Source organism: Amblyomma americanum, chromosome 6, assembly GCF_052857255.1.
Source record: "Amblyomma americanum isolate KBUSLIRL-KWMA chromosome 6, ASM5285725v1, whole genome shotgun sequence".
In the NCBI taxonomy this organism is placed as follows: domain Eukaryota; kingdom Metazoa; phylum Arthropoda; class Arachnida; order Ixodida; family Ixodidae; genus Amblyomma; species Amblyomma americanum.
Window position 1 is genome coordinate 174285290 of NC_135502.1, and position 18830 is coordinate 174304119.

The 18830-nt window shown below is 50.3% G+C and overlaps 1 protein-coding gene across 6 annotated transcripts in view; it reads right to left on the reverse strand.

The window, feature by feature from the left end:
* The window catches only part of rhea (Talin_middle and talin-RS domain-containing protein rhea), a 411461-nt gene that overhangs the window by 84791 nt on the left and 307840 nt on the right, over positions 1 to 18830 (reverse strand). For all 6 annotated transcript variants that reach the window (XR_013306466.1, XR_013306465.1, XR_013306467.1 and 3 more), the window contains one exon: positions 381 to 860. Coding sequence is in view for 3 of the 6 variants with exons in the window: in XM_077628096.1 (XP_077484222.1) it covers positions 381 to 860 (480 nt within the window). In the remaining 3 variants the exon portion in view is untranslated. The remainder of the gene's footprint in view (positions 1 to 380; positions 861 to 18830) is intronic.

Below are 18830 nucleotides of genomic sequence, written 5' to 3' on the forward strand. Positions count from 1 at the left end.
CACTGAGCAGCCCACGTGCAAGATACTTTTGCCACCCATCGCTTCTACTCCATTTGCCTCAACCAGTCTTCATACTGAGCCTTACTTTTGCCTCACGCGTTGACCACCCCATATCAACTTGCGCTGCCTCATTAGTTGTGTTCCCACGTGTATCCAAGGCAAGCAAGCCTGCAGACTGTCCTCTCTTCTATTTCAAGTGCAGAATTTGTGGTAGATCCTAAGCACACACAACACTGTTTGCAAATGTCAAGCCTAGTACCATTCCACCCTTCCAGGACTGCAAGGTACATGGAGCCCTTTGGTGTCACTAGGCCTGTAGCAACAGATGCCACAGAGTCCTAACAGTGCCATAGACATTTGTGCTCTCAACAAACACACACCTTGGCCGAGTCCTTGAGGTGGGCCATGGCCGGGTGGTCGATGCCCTTGCCTGAGGCGGCTTTGGTGGCCTGCACCAGGTCGCCCAGTGCGGAGGCAACATCCTTGACGGCATTAACCAGCAGCACTTGGGCCTCTGGATTGTGGGCACCAAGGGAGGCTGCACCCAGCTTGACTGCCTCCGCCAGCTGCACAATGGTTGAGACAGCGTTCTGCGCGGCCACGGCCAGCTGCTCCTGGCTTGAGGCAGCGCCCGCCACCAGCGTCTTGGTGTCCTCCACCAGGGCCTTGGCCGTTTTGAGGATGTTCTCCCGGTGGTCAACAAACTGGTCACCTTCCTTCTCTGAGTGCAGTGTGCCCGCCGTGGCAAACATGATAGTCGTGTCCAAGTCCCCGATGATGCCGCTCACTGTGCTGGCTGCGTTGATGCATGCTTGGGTGCCCCGCGAACCAGCCTGCAGCGCTGCCAGGATGTGCGACACCTGCACATCAAACAAGAGGAGCCACAGTCATGCTTATCACTGCATCAGCAGTTAAGGGCACGTTTGCCTGTTCTACAGCACTGGCATTTGCGGCGTAACATGAAGGAGGGCAAGGATGAAAGGAGAGCAATGCTGTGTCGAAAGCCACATCGCAGATCCATGGCACCATCTGTATGCACGTATCAGCAACAGCTTTTAAAGCAACAGCATTATAGATTCCATTATCAAGAAAAGCGGCCCCAGTTTGTTCATCCGTGTCAATAAGAAGGAGGTTGGTCGAGAGATGGACAGCCTCCCGAAGAAATATCTGTGCAAAAATGAGCTTTGTGGGAGCTCCGGAGGAGCAACCTGGGTTCCTGGCAGTGGAGCAGAAGCTATGGAGCCAAAACACACTCTCTCTTTCTTTGCAGTCAAATATACCATATTTACTCATATAATTTACGCACTCCCACTTTTTACCTAGATTTATGAAAAAAAAAAAAAAACCTTTAACTCACACATTTTGTGCTCCCTGCTATGCAAGCACTTCAACATGCACATGGGTATGCGCAGGGAAGGCTTAGGAACATAGGCACGGCTGCGTCGCCGTGTGCGGTTATGAAGGGTGAGTGAGTGACGTCGGAAAAAGTCAGTAATTCGCCTGTAAATTGCTTCCGGCAAGAAAAATTAAACTGCACGCCGTTTACCAGGCTTGCCTGCGCCGGTGGTCACATTCCCGTACCGTATGAACAGCTGCGAGAGCAAACTTCTGGTAACTTCCAAAGCGTGCGTTGCGCCAGAATCCGAAACTACCGAACCGTTAAATATTCTGTTCAACACTACTCAGTTGAGCCACATGTGAGGGCATCGTTTTATTGCCTTGCCTCTCCGTTGGCCTCCGACTACTGGATTTATGACCTGCATCATTCGGCGTTTATTGCTTCGAGCTGCACACACACTGTCACGCCATTGGTGCGCGATTTGCAACTTATATTTGGAGTCAACTTTTTTTGGCCAGAAAGGGGCGCGAGTTGCGGAGTCGACTGATAGGCAGCAGTATACTGCATACATTCTATGTTATGACCTTTGTAGAGTTTTTTAGGACATGTTTGCGACATCTCAGTGTACTTTGCACACCCTCTTTTTGAAACCTTATTATTAGGAAAAAAGCGTAAATACGGCAGTCCCTGTTTGCAGTTATTATACTCCGTTTCATACACAGCAGTCACCACTGCCAAAGCTAGCACGCCTGTTCGTGCTGGATATGTCCATGTCCAAAAAGTAGTGTGCCACGCAACCAAAGTGAATACAGGCATATTTCGTTCCAGCAAATATCAAGTACTATGATTGGCAACCTTCCTAACTTCACGTCATCTCATGCCACATTTCGGTCCTGTGACTTATCGAGACTTCGAGAAAACAGAATAACATGCGGCGGTATGACATGCAGCTGGTAGGGTGAATCGCTCCGACTCCATCTCTAACTAAACTAGTTCACACTCAGTGAAAATTACAGGCAGAGGGCCTGAGCACCAAGCACCTTGCAGCTTCGACCTGATTTCGAATGCTAGTTTTTTTATTTGTCCGAACACTCACTGAGGCTTCGAAAGGAACGGATGATACGTGGCGGAGTAATATGGTCTTGTGGCCGTAGTGTTTCCACAGCCTTCATAGTGTTGACTGCTACGTATGAAATGGAGTACAGATAAAAAAGAACGGCTGATTGGGCAAGTTTGTACTACAGTCAAGCCCGCTTATAACAAACATGAGCGTCACACGGTGTCCGTTCGTTATATCCCGAAGTTCATAGTAAGTGTACCAAAGTTTTAAAGACAGTTGCTTGTCAAAACACAATTTTTTCTTTGCGAAAAAGTCCGTGATGGACGTCTGTTTCTGCAGCGCAGATCCGATGAGGTAGGTTTCCAGTTTATTTAAAACAGAAGCGTGCTATCGCCGAGGCCCTTGGCATAGACAAATTGACTGAGGCTCTCTATGTAGCCCATTGCTACAGGTGCGCTTATGGGTGCTGGCTCCGAAGTTTCATTCTCATCTGATTCCTCTGTGTCACTCTCGTCTCACACTTCAAAAGCGATGCACTCGTTCGCGCGCGGCTCTGCGGTGTCGGCGTAGCCAGCAACAGAAATAAAATCATTCCAACCAATGTCACGACCCCCCATGTTGGAGTCGACGACGCGCTGCCACAAATCGCCGCCAGGCTGGTCATCTTCCGAAGCATCAGGCTCGGAATCAGACACTGTGTCGACGAAGCCGGCCTTGCGGAAGCAGTTCCGCACGCAAGTGGCCGCCACCTCCGCCCAAGGTGCTTTCATGCCTCTGCGATCCGCATCGGCGGCGGTGCGGTTGATCGCGGAGGCCACGCACGGATTTGTAAGAGTGTGAGGAGAGGGGAGCTGAGTTGCGAGGAGGGCGGGAGGGCGATCTTGGAAGGCATGTCGGTGGGGAAAGGGTAGCTCGCTTGAGAGCGGCATGAAACGGGGCGGGCAGTTCGCCTGCGATGAGGCTTGGGAAAACATACCACGCAGCGGGCGCACGAAGGGATCGGAGGCAGGTTATCTCGCATTGCAGCGGCGAGTTTACGCCATCCGTTCGCTGCAACCGATCAGCAAGCCTAAATGACGTTCATTATATGTGTGATTTTGTGCCATTGAAATAATGTATATTTTGACAGTCGCGCAGGTCTCATTTGTTATAAGCGAAGTTTGTCTTAAGTGGGGCCGTTATATGTGGGCTCGACTGTAATTCATAATTTTCCAACAGGGCTTCAGAACCTGGACAGAGAATGAGAGGGTGTGTTTCTGTCCTGGTTCAGAAGAGCTGTTGGAAAACCATGAATGAGCATACAGCAGACACGCGGTAATTCAAACTCCGATAATTCGTACTTGTGGTTAACTCAACAAATTTTAATATTTTCGTTGGCTGGCTAGATTTTAATTGCATTTTAAATCCACTTAATTTGCACCACAATTTCTTTTAAATTCGGTTAATTTAAAATTTGTTTTGCTCCGATGCTCCCAGCGCACGAAAGAGCTGTGGCTGAGGTCGGATGAGTCAGGTTTACAGCGCTGCGTGAACTGAAAATGTGGCCCCTCCAACCAGTTTACTCATACGCACTTCAATGGGGGGCCCTGTCAATGTAAGTAACAAGGTTGCCACATAGTTATGTTTTCTAAGCTTCGCTACCAGCCCACGATGATTGCCGCTAAGCCCAGCTGCGTGCTGGTTTGGACGCTAATTGGTGTGTTTTCTGGTCTTGTTTTTTTTTTTTAAAGGCCTCTCACTGTTCTGGCGCTAATGTGCATTCCCCTTGTATGGTTTCAATTTTCCTCTGCCGCCTCCTTCTGTCGGGAGTTCCGGAGCCACTCGCACGGCTCTTCGTGAGCACGCATAAGGCTCGATGCCCATCACGGCCGTAAGAGTGAGCAGTCGCGCCTCGAGGTCCGGGTTTATTACTGCTAGCTACAACAGACGACAAGCAAAGAAACCCGACGTGTGCCGCAATCCAGGAAGGCGAAGAGAGACCGGACAGATGCCGCCATGCCGCTGACGCTGCTGCTGGGGTGCTAGGAGCGACAACCGTAAGTTGCAAAGCGAACGTCATCTGATGACGTATTCAAAGGCGGGGCCCAGTCCCAGAGCTGTTTTCTTTATTTTTGTCTGGCGCCCCGCGTGTTCGAGTTGAGGGGGGAAGGAGGAGTGTAATTTTTAATCGTCTATATCTTCGTTGTTATTGATGCTAGCTCAAAAATTCTTGTGTTGGGGTGACGAGTGATGAAATGCCTATCTCTCATCTGCTTTACGTAATCTCAATTAATTTATTGCACAGTCCCTTTCAATATGTTCATGTTAGTGATGAGTACTCTGATGCACTTCCGGTTTCATCTGGCGTTCCACAAGGATCAGTTCTGGGGCCTGTCCTATTTTTAATCTATGTAAATGACATAATTAATGTGGTTGATTCCGAAGTTAAATTATTTGCTGATGTCTGCTTTTTATACTCCTCAGTTAACTCCACAGCTGACCAAATTAAACTTAACAGTAGCCTGCAGAAGATCTCTAACTGTTGCAAGCAATGGGATATGTTTCTTAACGTTAATAAATGCTTGGTACTCAGAATTTGTAAAAAAAAAACTGTTCTGACTCGTTCATATTTTATAGCTAGCGTACCACTTCCAGAATCCTCGTCTGTGAAATACCTTAGAGTTCAGATAACTAATCGCCTAAACTGGGATGCCCACATCGATATTACTTGCGGGAAAGCTCTAAAGACTCTATGGTGTTTGAGGCGTAAACTGCCGAAGGCCCCAAAACACGTGAAACTGGCAGCGTATAAGGCTTTGTTGTAGCCTCGTCTGGAATATGCCTGTTGTTTATGGGACCCGCTTACAGCCAAGAATATTTCCAAATTAGAAACAGTGCAAAGGATCGCAGCCCATTTCATTTGCAGCAGATACAAACAAACAGATAGTGTAACAGCTATGACCAATTCTATTGGCCTAGAATCTCTCCAGACAAGGCGCACTGAAGCTAGGTTGAAATTTCTGTACCTAATATATAATAATCTGATTAAAATAAACACTCATGATTGTATTACTCCTGTCTCGCGAGCAAGTACGCGTTATAACCATGGAAAAATGCTACAAGAATTTCGTGCATATTCTAATACAGTTAAACACTCATTTTTTGTCAAATCGATTACAGACTGGAATGAATGGCCGAAGTGTGTTGTGAATAGCCCGAATGTAGAAATGTTTGTTGATAATTTGAGAGCCTTTTGTATGTGAAACCCTTGTTTTTTTGCTTTTTTTTGCATCATCTGTTAGCTTTTGCATGACGCTCGTCTATATCTTGTTTATTTTTTACTTGTATCTGTGCTCACCCCTGCTTGGAGTCAAGCGACTCCACAGTATTAAATAAATAAATAAATCACAATATATACAGTAGCCGACGGGTAATTCGGACTCCAATAATTCAGACTTGTAGGATATTTCGGACCTCGATGAGGCACCGTCAGTCACCCCATAGAAGCACATACATATTCGCGACGGATATTTCGGACATCAGAAGTCCGAAAGTTTGATTTTTCGGACTAATTTCAGTCGCCTGTGGGCCAAAACCGGCCATTTTATCGGCTTTTCGCCGGCGCGAAAGGTGCCATCTTGGATTGAGGTGGATTTGCGCTGCAGTTGGATTGGCTTGACATACTCTCAGTACCTCATTGTTGCCAGTAGAGGTCTCTGCGATCTCTGACACTTCGAGGTGGCAGCCGGATTGTCATCGCCGTCAACTTTTTCTTGTTGCCAACGTCGCGGGCAGTTATTGCTTGTCCCATACGTTGAAAATTGGTTGTTGGGGGAAGGAAATTGTGCAGGAGCTATCTCGCACCTCGGCCGGAAGGAATAAAGGAGGGACTGAGAGAAGGAATGAAGAAAGAGGTGCCGTACTGGCTCCGGAATCATTTCGACCACCTGGGGATCTTTAACATCGCACAGCACACGGGCGCCTTAGCGTTTCGCCTCCATCGAAACGCGGCCACCACGGTCAGGATCCAACCCGGATACTCCGGATCAGTAGCCGAGCGCCCTAACCACTAAGCCATCCCGGCGGGTCTCATGCGTTTGCCATTCGGCGTTTCGTCACTTGGGTTCCTCTGACCGCGTCGACCGAGTGGCGCTCAGATGAAGTTACATCCGTTCGCCGTTTTGTGATTGCGCCCGGCGGCTCCGCCGCTTTGAACGAAGAGTGCCTTATCTTGGCGTGTGTTTGACGAGCGGTGTGGTGCACACTCGGGTTGTGGACAACAAGGCCCCGCCGGGTCCGCCAAAGAAGCGTGGGAAGTATTCCAACTAAATGCGGTGACCTTGCTTTCTAGCGTGTACAGTGAAAGCACAACTTTGGCGCAAATACAGGCGCAAATTGTCACCAGCAAGAGAAATTGTCGCGAGGAAAAATCAGTGACATTTTTAAGCCGATTTCATCTCAATAAAGTGGTTTTCTTGTACTTCACGGATTTTTCGGACTGTTCAATTATTCGGACCATTTTCCAGGTCCCTTCGAGTCCGAAAAATCGGTCGGTGACTGTAAATCCGACATTGGGCATGCAGCACACCATGACGGAATTCCAAAAGATCGTCATTGCCGCATATTTTTTTACTTAAAAGCAGACGACCATTGCCTATTTTTTCATGAATTAAATTTGCTGAGGTGCTAAACTGTTTCTGGAAGTTTTTTATAGCCACACAACTTTTCGACCTTCAATAGCCACACAACTTTTCGACCTTCAGATTATTTGTCCCTTCAAAACTTTTTTCAACCACACTTGAGTAAAAAAATGTATCATTGCCTTTAACCCATATTTTATGTTGTCTTAAAGCATTTAGCTACCTTTGCATAGAGAAACAGATCCAAAATACTGTTTGTATGCATACATATCAATAAATAAAATCGCATTTAGTCTTGTGTTGTACGTGCACTTTGATAATTCAAACAAAAATCTCTGGCCATTTGAAGTTTGAATTAATGAGAGTATACTGTAGTTTATCCCTAAAACATAGTAGAGCAGAACCTCGATTATACGCTTTCAGGAGACCACGTGAAACCACCATATAATCGAAAATCTCGCACAAGTGATGCAGTTGCGCAACAATCGCGTCCGCTATTCCGGCTTTCAGAAAATAAGTAAAGTTCTTTTCCCTGCATGGCATCGGAATCCTATCGGTCCACAAGATAAATGACCGAAAAGGAAGGAAACTGGACCTTAGTATTATTTTCCTGGAACTTTAAACTTAATCAGTGGAAAATTTGCCCAGATACCGTGGTTTTGACAAGGTCGAATTTATGAAAGTTGGCATGGTATGCAATCGCTGGTGAGTATTCGGGAATATTCAAATATTCGGAAAATCTTGGAATATCAATTTCTCAAATACGAACACGAATCAAATATCAAACTTATTTGATTCGTATTCGAAATTTTAAAAATTCGCGCACCCCTACTTTTAATGCATTATTCCTATGGGCGATTTGTTGGGTCTGTGCCAATTCGTAATTAAATGCGGGTCATCACATGAACGGGGGTTTCTACTGTATATTGTTTCTACTGTATAATCAGGTTTATACTGTAAATTGTCAATATTCATGTTTCTAACACAACTGACACATTTCAATGTTCAAAGTCAAGGCAAGAACAGTTCTTCTCGATTACAACAAATTTCCTAAGTGTGTCTAGTTACAAGAAGCTTCCATAGATGGTGCCAACTGCCCCAGCAACTGTGTGACGGCAACACAGAGAAAGCAATGATCCAAGGAGCCAGGCGTACCGGTGCGGCCAAACCACCATATATATACTCCTGTAATGAACCCACTTGCATAATGAACCTGCCCCTACTTTTATCCTTTTGTCACCCGGAATTTACTTTTTTTTTTTAGCCTTTAGCTCTCTGTAGCAGGTTCCTTAGATTTCGCATCACACAAGCCGATTTTTTGTTGGGGGGGGGGGGGGGGGGGAGGGGGGGGGGGGGGGGCTTGGCTTGGCGAAATTGGCAGAGCGCCAAGACTTTGTGTGCTCTAAGCTAAGGCTGGCTACATTCGCATTGCACACTCGTAACTGTCCTGTGTGTTTTTTTAAGGGGGGAGGCTACTTTCGAACACCAACTTTTTTGATTCTTGAGATAACTGAATGAAATTTTCAGGGTACACTCATGGCATAGACATTTGAATAACTACAAAGTTTCATGGAGTTACGTACACTGGTACTCAAGTTACAGGAGTATATCAGAACGGTTCACATAGGTTCCTTATGACATGCCTGGAGAATTCGCAAAATGTGTTGGCACTGTCAAATTCATTATGAAGATTCCTGAATAGGTACCACAGGGCAAGACAGAGCCCTTTTTTAGTATTTCCTCGATGAAAAATTTTAGCAGAGCATTGAATTTAGAGTTACTAATTAGACTTGCATTAGCCTAATTTCAACTGCTTATAATAAATTCCAGACTCAACATCTTGAAAAAGTGGGCCTGTCTTGCCTTCAGAAATTTATTCAGGCACAGAATAAAAAAAACCTGGTGGGAATCTGATTAGCGGTTGCAGAGATACTGCTGGCATAAGCAGCCACACCAGGAAAAAAATTCATTTCGAGAAAACGGCCCTTGATGTTTTGAAAGAACATTTCCGGGTCTAAAATGACCCTGCAGAATAGTTTGCGGTGTCTTTGCAGACTTTCTTTATCTGCCGCCTCTCAGTCTTTGTTTGACCTCGCTTCTCAGCCTTTCCCATGCGCAAGGCGTCTTTTTCCACAGCTCGATGGATGGCTAGGTGGCAAGGTGTGAGCCACGCAGATAGAGAAATTTCTTTGGTCGCCCTTTGGTTTCCAGCATTGTACCTCACCACTGCATCATTCAGTGCTGTCTCCACTGCAATCAGGGATGCATGCTGCTCCTTGGGCATTAATGACCACAGAACAGAATGAAAAGATTCCGATGCATTCTGAGTCTTCGCTCCCAGGCACCGCTGAAGAAGAGAAGGCTCCGAGAGGCGCTTATAAACAGGCAGCATAGCCTGGCAGATTGTACCTGTGCCTTGGTTGTGGTAAACCATTTGCCTCAGCAGCCTTGTGGCAGCACCATGAGTCAGCACCCCCTGGGCATAGGTCACGGTGAGGCTCTGCATCGGTCGATGTGATGTGGTGGTAGGACACTATCACTGCACACTGCATAGCTGCCACATCATTTGAGTTATTTCTCAAAGCCCAGCCATAGTAGTCTGTCAGCTTGTCGATAAGAGCCTTTGTCAGCCTTTATTTCCCTCCCAACGACTTATCACTCTTTTGCACTAGGTTGCGCAGTGCAGCCCCCACCTTTTTTGCACATGATTGAGGCATTCTTCTTTCACAACTGGGACTAGCCAACAAACATTCTCTTTCACAAGGGCAGAGTAAGTTGCACTGTCTCCATCGGACACAATCGTTGTATAACGGAAGTAGTGCTTTGTCAGTGAACGAGTGAAAAGGGTCAAGGCTGCCAGGTTAGGTTAGTTAGTTAGTTAGCCTCGACCTCCATCCTCCCAGACTTGGCATCCGTGTTTTTTTTGGCAGATGTGCTGCTCACGCCAGCTTGAGTACTCAGTGTCTTCAGGTTTGGGTCCTGTTTGACACCCGAGGCACTGGTTTGAGAGGACAACAGCATCCAAGATGAGGCCAGTGTGATACTCAATCACTGCCCCAACTCCGATGTGGGATGTGTGTCCACGCTTATGCCAGGCGCCATCATAGACTACAGTAATGTCTCTGGCAAATCCTGGGTCCATCTCCTGGTAAACCTTTTTCACAGCAGCTGCTGATTCAGAATAGAAGCTCTCCATGCATTGAGTCTCTGGGCCCCTGAATGTTTTCTTGAGATGTTCCTAGTACGTCTTGTGATGAAGTCCTCTGTGAGAGTCATTCATAGCAGCCCAAAAGTCATTGACAGCTGTCTGCCCCTTTCCAATTTGCTTCATAGCCATAATGGCTCGGATTTTCACCTCGAAAGCGTTTCCATCGTTCTGGCGTGGTGAACTCCAAGAACTAGCAATAATCCCACAATGTGGGCATACCAGCGCTGGGTACCTTGTCGAATTGTCAGTCCAGTTGCAAGGCAGCGTTGGCACAAGGTTCTGGAGAGCAGGTGGCCAAATGCACACATTTGCACAAGGCAAAATGCCTCATCTTCGGTAGTAGCAGTGGCAGGTGCGGGATCGGGCGACATCGCTTGAGATTTTCGTAGCGTCGCGGGTGTGGCACCAAGTTTGTTTTTCACAGCATTACATTGTGCCTCCGCCGCCTCTATCTCCTCGGGCGTCAAAAAGTGCATGTTCACGCGCACGGTCGACGATGCATCATCGCTCACAGCGATAGACGTGAGACGGGATGCCGCGATCGCCGAGGTTGATGCAGTCGGGACAGCAGGCACACTTGAAACGCCGTCTCCTTGCGTTGACGCGGAAGGTACTGCGCTGGAAGTGGCAACACAGTCTTCTTGTAGCGGTGTAGCAGAGGCAGCACTGCTGGAAGCGTCTCCGCAATCGCCGGCAAAGTGCTTTGCTAACTTCGCCATGCGGACGGCGTTCATAGAATGACGCCGCAAACTGAACGCATGTAGCGTTTTGAATTTCCTTTTAGGGCCCATCGTGAACGGCCGCACGACGATCCGCAGGGTGCACAAACCGTTCAAAACACGCCACAACAATCCCGACAGCAGCGGTGACAGCGATCTCAAAAATGGCGACAAGTAAAACGAGGAGCGCAAAAAGAAAGAATGCCATCGACGGAACCAGCCGCAGCAGACGACGCACCGGGGGAGCCATGTGTCAGCGTGCGCAGCAGCCAATAGCAGCCGCGCTATCTCCCGCGCCCTCAAGGAGCGCGTGCTTTGTCCAATCACAGCTCGAATTCGAGACGCGGGAACCTCAAACACTGCTTCGAGTCCTCCAATCTCATGCGAGCCATGCTTCTACCATGCCGCGGCCACCGCCAGCGAAGGCAACACGGGAAAGGGCAAGCATTCACAAGCAAAACAAGACCAAGATGGCGGCGCTCGGTTCAGCGGCATGGAAATGGCGCGCGCGGTGTTTGGTTATTTTTGCTGTTCGCTCGCGGCTCGGGGGCTGCCGCGGCCTGTTGTATATCTAATTAGAAGCAGTTCCACAATGAATTAGGCGTTTGCAATTACAGAAAAAGTTGTTTACAACACAGCCGAAATATATGCTTTTTGAAAAATAGAATTTTTCGTGATTTTTCGTCTTTTGAAACCCGCGTCCCCCCTTAAAGGGGTGGAGACACCAAATTGTTTCAAACATTGCGTATTGCCCCAGGATGCGTGATACACTCTGTGCAATGTATGTGCGGCAAACAATTTATTATTGCATTCTTTATACTGAGCGATTTCGGTTTCAGTTTCTGAGTGCCAGGGTGTGCTGCACGTCACTATCATGGAAGAGAAGCAACCCTGGTCACATGGGCCCCAAAAGCTGTGACGCATGTATTGCAGCGTCGTCTGCTCTCATACACTTGTTTGTGCATAGCAGCACCTTTCAAAGTCATGTGCCGGCAAACTTGGCCGGTACTGCGATATGCTGAGAAAAGCCAAGCGAGCGAGGAACGACACCGAGTCCTGAAACCAAGTGGCTCGCCTCAGTCGATCTCAGTCAGTATACCGCGTATGCCAGCGCTGTTTATCGTTGTATTGCCATGCCGACGCCGATGCTTGGCGGACGTTTGTGTCGGTGGCCTGTAGCTGACGCTGGTCACATTACAGCGACACAATGCCTCACTTTTCCTACCGACCAATACTTGTCGCTGTCTTCACTTTGCTCCGCCCGCGCAGCCGCGCTTGCAAGGCTGCTCGGGGTCCCGTGGCTGCTGATTATGATATCTGCTGCTTGTTGAGCAATTAGTCCATGTATTCGCTAAATGAATGCTTCCAGACAATTGTACAGGATTCAGCATTTACCACACGGGTACGTAACCCCCCCAGGAATGCGCCCACGACGACGACTGCACCTCGGTGCTAATTTTGTTTACATATATCTGCATCTGTATAGAGGCAGGCGTTGCGCGTTTGGCATGATTTGCAAGCTGCGTTCTACAACCTTTGTCCGTAAAGTTCCTAGACTGAGTCCATTAAAAAAATGCATATAACAGTGAAACCATTTGTGCAGCACCCCTTCGAAATAGTCTCCCTTGCAGTCTATACACAGCTTTCAACGCTTCTTGAGGTGTTGGAAACAGTTGGAAAACGCTTCTTTTGGCAGGGCTGTGAGCTCCTTTGTCGTGGCGTCTTGAATGGCCTCCACGCTCCTCATCCAGCGACCTTTTAGGGCTCTCTTCACACGAAAAAACAGGAAAAAATCGCATGGGGAGAGGTCAGGCGAGTATGGAGGATGGGGAAGTGCAGTAATGCTGTGCTTGGCAAGAAATTTTGTGACGCTGAGAGCAGTGTGCGGCCTTGCGTTATCGTGGAGAAGGCTCCGTTTTCCAGATGCCCATAAGTCAGGGCGACAGCGTCGCAGTGCATCACACATGTGTTGGAGCACGCAGATATAAAACTCCTGATTCACCGTTTGCCCTTGTGGGAAGAACTAGTGGTGTATGATACCTCTGGCATCGAAAAAAACTATCAGCATCATCTTTGTTTTGGTCTTCTGTCGCCGCACCTTTCTCGACGCCGGAGAGATTGTGGACCGCCATTCGGCACTCTGCCTCTTTGTTTGAGGATCGTATTGAAAACACCATGTTTCGTCTTCAGCAATGATGCTGTCGACGAATGCAGCATCCTCCTCTGCCTCGGAGAGCAAATCAGCGCTCACTGATGCCCGCGTGTCCTTCTGGTCCTGTGTGAGGGAGTGCAGCACAAGTCTGGCATTCAGCTTTCGTTTCCCCAAGTTCTCACGCAAAACTTGGTGGCATGTTGTCTTGCTAATGTCGAGAGCACTTGATAGCATGCGGACTGTAATGCTGCGGTCTTGATGCACGATTTCCATGATACGAGCCACGTTGTTTTCATTCCGTGAGGTTGAAGGGTGCCCCTGCCTTGTGTCGTCTTCCACCGCCGTTCTCCTCGAAACGAACCTCTTGTGCCACTCGAAAACTCGCGCCCGCGATAATGTCTCGTTGCCGTAAGCGTCACGAAGGAGCTCATACGTCTGTGGGGCCGTCTTGCCAAGCTTCACACAGAGTTTTATGTTTACACGCAGTTCGAAGTGGACGTCCATCTCTCCACATTCATTCAGAGTAGAATGCGCAGACGACAAGTGACAACATATTTTCCTACATGTAGTGCCCTCTAGCGGCTGCCACAGCAACTAACATAAATAGCTCAGGTTCTACATGTAGTGCCATCTAGCGGCGGCTGCCACAGCAATTAACATAAATAGCTCAGGTTAGCCCGAAAAGATGGCCCTACACATACGCACCGACATTTGTTTTGGGGAATGATTTCTAGAGAAGAAAATAAATCAGTCTCGAAACTTTACGGACAAAGGTTGTACTTAGGTTAAACAAGCTCTAATCTTTTGCACCAGTTGTGCGTTTGCTTGTTTGCGCAGTGTGACAACTTTGCGAGAATCGCCGAAGAATGCAAGCGCCAGCCTGGGGAACACTTCATAGCCAGACACCGCATAGGACCGACGTTTCCAACTCGTAACTGCTTTTTTGCTTTTTCCGATGTGTCCAGTACTTGAATTTAAATTGGTTTATCTAAAGACATGTTCGGCGCCCATTTGAGATAAATAAAATGGGTTAATTTGTTGCCCTCAAGCGACGCCGACGACTGTAACTGCCGCCGCGGGCGTCTGCAGCATTGGTCGACAGACTAGGTTACACCGCCTAGCCACGGCGCTTCCCGCTGATGTATTTGCGTCCTAAGATGTAAGCAATCCTTGATATCAGGTCACTGCTGTCAAAACTACGCTCGATGACCATATGTATTGTGGGATACACTGGTATCACCTCCTCGTCCCCCGCGCCAGCGGCGACCGTGACTTACACGTGCGCGCTGGCCACCAGGAATGTGGAGAGAAGGCACCCCCGCGACACTGCTCATTTCCGCCCCAGCACTGACGTGACGTCACGGCAGCGCGCTGCCTTCTGCGGAGAGGGTAGCACGCCTAAGCTTGTCGGCAACGATTTGCTGCCAGGGAGGCAATGCCCGAAGGGATAAAAGGAGGGAACGCGCGGCGGGAAGGGAGGCTCGCTGCCGGACCTTACCTAACTGCCCCACGGACCCCTTCCGCTGCCCGCCGGCCCCCGAACACCAACGCCGGTCGACGTCAACGACTTGGTGAGCTACTGAACATCTATTTTACGGATAGAACATTCTTTTGCAGTGTGCTTTACCTCGCGTTAGGATAATAAACTATTTCCTATCGTGCCCTGCCGTTGCCTATTTCGTCCGAAGCTGCCGTGGCTGCAACTCTGCGCCACGGGTTGGGGAAACATGTTGCGTACTTGAATAACGCCTGCGTGTAGCTTGCACGGAAGCTCACCTTCCCAGCCGGCTGGACGCAGAGTGACCCCATATCTTGTTGCCCGAACGTGGGGCGAACTAGGCAATCGAGCAGTGACCTTTGTTGGAGCGAACGACTACCGTCGCCCTAACAAAGGATGGCAGCCGACAGGAGTGACTTGCAGTCTTTGTTTATGCTGTCAGAGCCAGCGGAACATAACCAGGGCTCTCTACTTGACGCGCCGTTGGAAGGGTTTGAATTTGTGAATATTGGGCGTTCCACGCGGAATAGCCGAGAAACGTCCCCTGACGCGTTGGTAGGACTTAGGCCTGGCATGGGGGGCTCCACATCGGGCGCCTCGCCGCTCCGCGGCGCGAACAATGAGGCACCTAGACCTCATCATTCGACGCCATCAGCGGCTGCGCCCAACTCCGGAGGCGTTAGTCCGCAATCATCCGAGGTGCTCTTGCAGAACGCAATGCAGGTTATGCAGAGTCTAGCGGGTATTTTGCAAAACAATTTGCAAGCCCCGGCCCAGTCACCACGTGTTAGGATAGACTTGCCTACCTACACGGGGTACCACGACACTACGGGAGCAAATGAGTACCTCGACCGTCTGCTGCATTATTAGCAAGTGACAGGAATCGCAGACGCCGAAATGCTCGCGCGTGTTGTGCCTGTTTCTTTGACGGAGCAAGCGGCCCGCTGGTACCGACTAGCCGGCAACCGAGCGAGGACAATGGAGGAGTTTTGCGCAAGCTTCCGCGACGAATTCCTTCCCGCAAACTATGAGTGGCGTTTGAGGAGAGAGCTGGAGCTCCGAACCCAGCATCCCGACGAGTCTCTGTTAGAGTACGTCCGAGCGATGGACGAACTTTATTGCCTCGCTGACCCTCGCGCCACGAACACGGAGAAAGTTGAGCGTGTCACGAGACAAGCGCACCCGACTTTCACGGCTTACCTGAGAGGAGTCAGGTTCAGAGATTTGGATGAGCTGGCAGCTGAGGCGAAGCGCATTCAGGGAGACATCCTCTCTGCGCGAGCGTATCGGCCGCCCCCACCCGCATCACTGTCACTTGAGCCGCGCTGCGCGTGGAATGGCAGCTCAGCGCGCAGCCCATCTAGAGCTGAAGCGTCAGCACAGTTTGCTGACGAGCGTGTCCCAAGGGGTTGGGAGTTGTCCGACCGCGCTTTGGACCCGTTCAGCTACGCGTCGCGAACAGCACACGCTGCCGCAGAGCGGAACGAACCGAGGCGAGATCACGAGGCCGACACGCGGCCCCCACCATCTGCGCCGCGAGTTCGAGATGACCGACCGGAACAGGGCGACCAGCGCCTAGCCCGTCGGGGCCCGGGCAACCGTTGCTACCGGTGCGACCAGCCGGGGCACTTCGCCCGGGAGTGTGGCTGCCCTCCCGCCCGTGACCAAACACGGTCGGGAAATGGCCAAAGCCGCCGGTGATCGACCTTCAATCCCGCGCGGCGTACACAGAAAACCCTGGTTTACTAGCGCCTTTGGCATGTCGCGTAGGGAGTTCTGTTGACCTGTCAGCACCGTTCATTGAGCTAACGATAGCTCGAAAGAAATTCACCGCGTTACTACATACAGGAGCAAGCGCTTCTTTGTTCGGGGACGAGGTGTTAAACCATCTCCGCGAGAACAAAATCCGGCTGAGAGAGTGCGATACCACTTTTCGCCTCGCAAGTGGCACAGCGCAATCAAGCGGTGCAGCTAGGATAGTGGTTCGCTGGGAAAGACGCGTGCGGCGGCAACGCCTCGTTCATCTTCTCTGTTTATCCGTTCCTGTAATTCTTGGACGAGACTTCCTAGCCAAGACAGGTATTGTGATAGACATCAGCAGCGGAGGCTACAGGGAGCGCACGTCAGGCGCCTTGAAGCCTTTCGCGAAAGCGCCCGCGGCGTCGCAGACCATTCAGACTCCGAACGCGGCGCGAGCGGGGGGAGAGCGTGACAAATCCACCCCGCCAGCCCGAGATCCAGGAGGTGAGCGGACCATCGCCGCTGAGAGAGAGGGCAGGGAGAAGGTTGCCGCGGTAGAAAGCTGCTCTGCCGCACAGGGAAGGTCAGCGCACCCCTTGTTGTCGGAAGTGAACAGCGTGACGGAGAGGGAGAAGGCAAGTTTGTCATTGCTCCTCTACGAGTACAACGCGACATTCACTGACCGCCCGGGCCTCACTACCCTAGTCAGGCACCGAATAGACACAGGTGACGCACTGCCTTGGAAGTGCAATCCTAGACCAATTAGCTTGGCCAAGAGAAAAGCACTGGACAGCGCCTTAGACGAACTTATCGACACTGGCGTTGTTGAGAGGTCTAACAGCCCTTGGGGCTTCCCGGTAGTCTTGGTTCCAAAGAAAGACGATACATATCGACTTTGCGTGGACTACCGCAAGCTGAATGAGGTTACGAGGAAAGACGCGTACCCTCTACCAACCATTTCTTCCCTAGTGTCCAACCTAGGTGGGGCGAAGTACTTCACGACGCTCGATGCTAGCCGCGGATACTTTCAGGTTGAAATGAATGAGCGGGACAAGGAGAAAACTGCTTTTACTTGTCACAGAGGCCTTTTCCAGTTCAAGAGAATGTCTTTTAGCTTGGTAGGAGCACCCGCTACTTATCAGCACCTAATGGACCATGTCCTGGGAGATGCGAAGTGGCAACATGCGTTTGCGTACCTAGACGACATTGTGGTGTACTCGAAAACGTTCGAGGAACACCTGCGCCACTTGAGGGACGTCCTAGAGAGGCTGAGGTCCGCGGGAATCACTTTGAACCCTGAAGAAGGCACAGATCGCCGTGACCCGAATAACACTGTTGGGGTTCACGATCGACAGAGGCCGCATTCTGCCGTGCGATGATAAGCTTGAGGCTTTGCTTAAGTTTCCGTCGCCCACAGATATAGCCGGTCTCAGGCGCTTCCTGGGAATGGCGAACTTTTATCGCCAGTTCATCCCAGATTGCGCAGCGCTGCAGGCGCCTTTGACAAAGCTTTTGAAGAAAGGCGAGCGCTGGAGTTGGGGTCGCGAGCAAGAGGATGCACTGCGCAACCTCACCAAAGTGCTCGCTGACACGGCTGAGTTGCAGCTACCCGACCTAAACAGAGAGTTTGTGATTCAAACTGACGCAAGCGACCTGAGCTTAGGAGCAGTGTTGCTTCAGGAGCATGAAGGCGTTCTCCGTCCGGTAGCTTTCGCGAGCCGTTCGCTGACGCCGGCAGAGAGAAACTACTCGGTGACAGAGGAGAAATGTCTCGCGATAGTTTTTGCTCTGCGTAAGTTCGACTACTACGTCGATGGGGTGGCATTTGTGATCGAGACGGATCACATGGCGCTCACCTGGCTGAGACGACTCAGCGAGCCGAGCGGCCGCCTAGCGCGTTGGTCCCTGTTGCTGCAGCGTTACGACTTCACCGTGCGCTACCGCAAAGGGAAAAACAACGCTGTGGCTGACGCACTCTCGCGAGAGCCTGTCCAGTGTGAGGAAGGTCACGCGGCCAACCGCCCGACAGCCGGAGAGAGTGAGAGACAGACCCGAGCCGTAGCCCATGTAAGGAACGCGGACCAACCGTTGATCCAGGGCGAGAGCGTGAACCATGTGGACTACGCGAGTTCCGTGGGGATCGTGTTCAGCAGAAATGAGCTGCTCGAAGCTCAGCAGAAGGATCCGTTTTGTCGAAAGCTGTTCGACGGGCTCCGGGAGCCGGGCGGCAGGGCCGCCGCGCACATGGAGACAGCTGGTTTTGCTGTCGGTGCGGAGCGCTCGGAAACAGCTGGTAGTGCTGTGAGCGCGATGGATTCGTATCTGCTGGATTCCGACGGCGTCCTGCTGAGGTATATCCCCTCCGAGAACGACACAAACGAGGCGTTCAAGGTGGTGATACAGCGAGTATTGAGAGCAACACTGTTACGCTACTTTCACGACTCGTGCATCGCTGGGCATGCAAGCAGCCCCAAGACTTACACTAAGTTGTGTCG